Source organism: Berghia stephanieae, chromosome 10 (genome assembly GCF_034508935.2).
Source record: "Berghia stephanieae isolate SIO BIC M18660-M18661 chromosome 10, UCSD_Bste_1.3, whole genome shotgun sequence".
In the NCBI taxonomy this organism is placed as follows: Eukaryota; Metazoa; Mollusca; class Gastropoda; order Nudibranchia; family Aeolidiidae; genus Berghia; species Berghia stephanieae.
This window is the reverse complement of record NC_088369.1, coordinates 29,792,144-29,796,363: the sequence shown is the minus strand read 5'-3', so window position 1 is coordinate 29,796,363 and position 4,220 is coordinate 29,792,144. Positions and strand designations below refer to the sequence as shown.

At 35.4% G+C, this 4,220-nt stretch overlaps 1 protein-coding gene across 5 annotated transcripts in view; it reads right to left on the bottom strand.

Annotated features, from left to right (window-relative positions):
* Positions 1–1,505: 1,505 nt before the first annotated feature.
* LOC144980949 (carbohydrate sulfotransferase 10-like) overlaps positions 1,506–4,220 on the bottom strand; it is a 49,493-nt gene continuing 46,778 nt past the window's right edge. For 4 of the 5 annotated variants that reach the window (XM_078928936.1, XM_078928938.1, XM_078928937.1 and 1 more), the window contains exon 5: positions 1,604–3,082. In XM_078928936.1, the coding sequence (XP_078785062.1) occupies positions 2,131–3,082 (952 nt within the window). In that variant the 3' untranslated portion in view covers positions 1,604–2,130. Of the gene's footprint in view, positions 3,083–4,220 lie in introns of all 5 variants that reach the window. The other variant, XM_078928935.1, reaches the window with a different exon arrangement.

Below are 4,220 nucleotides of genomic sequence, written 5' to 3'. Positions count from 1 at the left end.
ACCCCCCCCCCCTCTCCCACCCTATAATACGAATGACAACCATAGATAAACTTCAAGTCCTTAGCCAAAGACTTCGAGGAATCGCGGGTCAAATGTGCATAGGTCTCATACTCGTCCCTGGCATGGGAAAACCACCAACAAGTGCCAGCGCTCGACCAATATTACTCCGTTTTCTCTATAAAGTCATGGGGGCCAAATGACCCCCAAATCAGGAAATAGTACTTTCTGTATTTTTCTCTTTGAAAGTCATGGGGTCCATTTGGCCCCCAGATCGGAAAATCTCAAATTCCAGATGAGCATGCTCAGTGTAAGTAAACTATGCACGTGACAAGCATGAAATTTGGCATGGTCATGGACCTCATCAATTTAGGAAAAGTCACCAAATTTCAGGTCTCTGCGTCAAAAATTGACTGTTTTATGAATAAAAAACACACCCCTGGGGTCTTTTTGGCCCCCAAGTATGAAAAAAGGGTTAAAGGAATGATAATCTATTATTATTATTATTATTATTATTATTATTATTATTATTATTATTATTATTATTAGAAAGTATAGTTTTTCTAGGCCTACCGAATTATAACTGGAGTGAGATGAACTCCGTTCTTATGTTTGTTTTATTAAAATATAACATGAATGAATCATTAATCTGTAAATAAATGGAGCTAGCTTTTGACGACTGAGTCGAGTGCAGCGCTTTCCATTATTAGCCCCAGGACCCCTATGTGGAGTAAGAATTTGGCTTTGATATATTGAGCTTTAATTTTTGTTCATCTTCTAGTATATCATTAAAAAAGAGCAAATTTATCTGTCTATGTGTATGTCGTCTACAGGGAAAACCAAACTGATTTCTACTATGAAAATCAGCCAGTCCATTAACGTTTTTGTCCTTCTGACATCAAGATTTCTGCAATTTAGGTCGATCCTAAAATGGCCATATTAATATTGTATCTATTTTAATCGATCCCTATTATTTACGACGTCGTTTTAAAGATAAAGCAAGAAGGCGGGTACAATACGTACGCAGATTCATTTTTAAAAAAACACAATAAACAACGTTACTCAATCAAAATACATACATACATCCTTCAACAGTGAACATAATGATTTGATGTGTTGAAATTTAATACTGATTACAAATTTATATCTATCAAAAATCTCTATTCACTCTGTCCACTATCTCATCCTCTCAATACATTGTATAGATAGTATGCATTTGACTAAGAAGTTCACAACATTGCCATCCGGAAGTAAAACTGACCAACACACAAAACTGTGTGAAACCTTGAAGGTTTATAGTCTGGTTAATACAGTTTAGTGAGAAGTACTCATAAACGCGGATGGCAAAAAACAATAACAAAGACATGAGTGACGTCTTCTTTGAACTATCTATAGAAGGAACGAAGTCGACTTCAAAAAGCTCTTTGTTATTGATTTTGGACCACGAGTTGAGAAATTAGTTCTCATGAATATAGATCAGACTATAAACATTCAAGGCCACACTTGTGTGTTTGTAGTAGGTTTCATCTGTAGCAAAGGTGTTAGTATTTTACCTTAAAGTATAACATCAATACGGAACTGTTCTCTTTCATAATATCCATGTATGCAACATCCCCCCCTCTCTCTCTCTCTCTCTCTCTCTCTCTCTTTCTTTCTTTCTTTCTTTCTCTCTCCCTTCTCTCTCTCTCTCTCTCTCTCTCTCTCTCTCTCTCTCTCTCTCTGTCTCTCACACTCGTACACATAGTATGTGAATAACTGATGTAGAGAGAGGGGAGAGAGAAAGGAGAGCGAGAGAGACCCACTAAGACTTCAGGTCGTAGAACGCTTATTTCTTATTACGATAATAATGGCGATGATGATGTTGATCATGATAATGGTGATGCTGATGCTGCTGCAGCTGCTGCTGCTGTTGCTGCTGCTGTTGCTGCTGATCATGATGATGATGATGATGATGATGATGATGATGATGATAATGATGATGTTGATGGTGGTGATGCTGCTGCTGCTGCTGCTGATGATGATGATGATGATGATGATGATGATGATGGTGATGATGATGATGATGGTGATGATGATGATGGAGGAGGAAAAGTTGATGATGAAGATAATAAGATAATAAGGCTATCATGATCATCAATCAATAGTCCAAGGAGTCCTCCAATGGAAAATCAGACTGTTCTCTTTTAAGTCTTTCGCAACCATCTCGCTTATAAAATCTGGCTCTCTTTCATATTCGAAATAAGCAAAATCTAATTCGTATATGTCTTTAATTTTTGCAGCCACCTCTTTTGGAACAGTGGAGTACGCCAATTTCATTGCTAACTTTCTTTGCCTCTTCAGGCGTGCTTCATCAGTTGAATTTCGTATTGCCCGCTCACATATTTCTATAAACTTGGAACTAGTCATTTTATCAATCTCTCCAGATTTTAAAGGATACTTTATGGCACTATCTATCACTCCTCGAATTTGAAATTTCCTCCACATTCGCTGTCCCATTTCGTCCAAAGAAATTTGACAATTTTTTATTGAATTTTTCCAACTGAAGGCAGAGTTTACAGCGTCCAAAATAATATCTTTTTGCGCAACGGCCTTATAAGAAGGTTCGTGCTGAAAAGACGATGAAATGTTAAGTAGTTTTGAGGCGTAATCTAAATCGTCAACAGTACTTTCTAGCTTTCCAACAACGTTATAAGGCATCTGGCATGTATTACATTCCTCTGTGACGGGGATTAAATGAACATCGGCTTGCGCTATTTTCATTACAACTGCATTGACAAACTGAGCGAATGTTACATCCGATCCACATCTTTTAATGGTTGCCCTATTATCATCAAGTTGTACAGATTGCTTCCCCCAGTAACCCCAATAAAAAGGATTTGGAGAGAATAATTTATCCACGTAGGCCGAGAAAATTCTGGAATAAGGATTACGTCCGAAAACAATCCTTGTCGACGTCTGCAGGAAATCCACTCTCTTATTCTGTGGTATCTTCATCAGGTCCTCGGCTCTCCCTCTACCGGCGTCTTTCATTAAAATAGTATACGGTGAGTGCATTGGCCCGGGTTTGTTCATGGAGATCACCCATCTGGAAAAGGAAGGAAAATTATGACAGCAACAGTTTAACAAAAATAAAATAGATAAATAAAAACTAAAACAAAGAAAAAAGAATCTTAAAAACATTTTTTGAAACCCATCATAAAAGCCCTTCACTCACCTCACCCTAGACCTGGGTTCGAGCAGCTAATCATTAAAACAGATGTACCAAAGGTGTAAAGTCAAAATATCAGGGTTCCAACTTGAGGCCGGTCCGAGGTTCCAAATATTTCCATATCCGAATTTTGATTGGAAGACGGATGGAAAGTGGTCAAAAATGTTAAAGTTTTGCTGCTTTGACTTGACTAGCTAAAATATTCAATTAATAAGTATTTGTATAAACTTATTTGTTAACACAATTATGGGTTTAGTTTAACATTACATTGTTGTAATTTACAATATTGAGATTATTGCTTTGAGATTATTTCCATTACAATGTGTATATGTGTGTGTGTGTGTGTGTGTGTGTGTGTCCGCCTGTCTGTGTGTGTGTGCGCGCACGTGCGCGTATGTGTGTATGTGTGTGTGTGTATGAGTATGTGTGACGGGTATAAAATAATACATGAAGGTGAGTCAAAAAGCAATGGGACAAATGTCCTACTGAGTTAATTTCTTTTTCATGTGATGTCATATTTGGCTCAATTGAACTTAACTTACACTACACATGTACTCTTTAAACCAAAAGTTGAAAATTTTTATTTTGTCAAATTTTGACAAGTTTTGGCAGTTCAAAATGGCTGACGCCACGAATGTCCGTTAGCAACAGGAAGCTGTCATTGAATTTCTTGTTTTCGAAGAAGAAAGCTCGAATAACACTCAGGCATTTTGTAGAGGCAGTGATTTTAGGTGGGTTGAACGTGTATCTCGTCATTTAGAAGAAATTGCGATGCACTCCAACACTTAACTTTTTTTTTAATTATCATTATTATTATTATTATTATTATTATTATTATTATTATTATTATTATTATTATTATTATTATTATTATTATATTATTATTATTATTATTATTATTATTATTATTATTATTTATTATTATTATTATTATTTATTATTATTATTATTATTATTTATTATTATTATTATTATTATTATTATTATTATTATTATTATTATTATTATTATTATT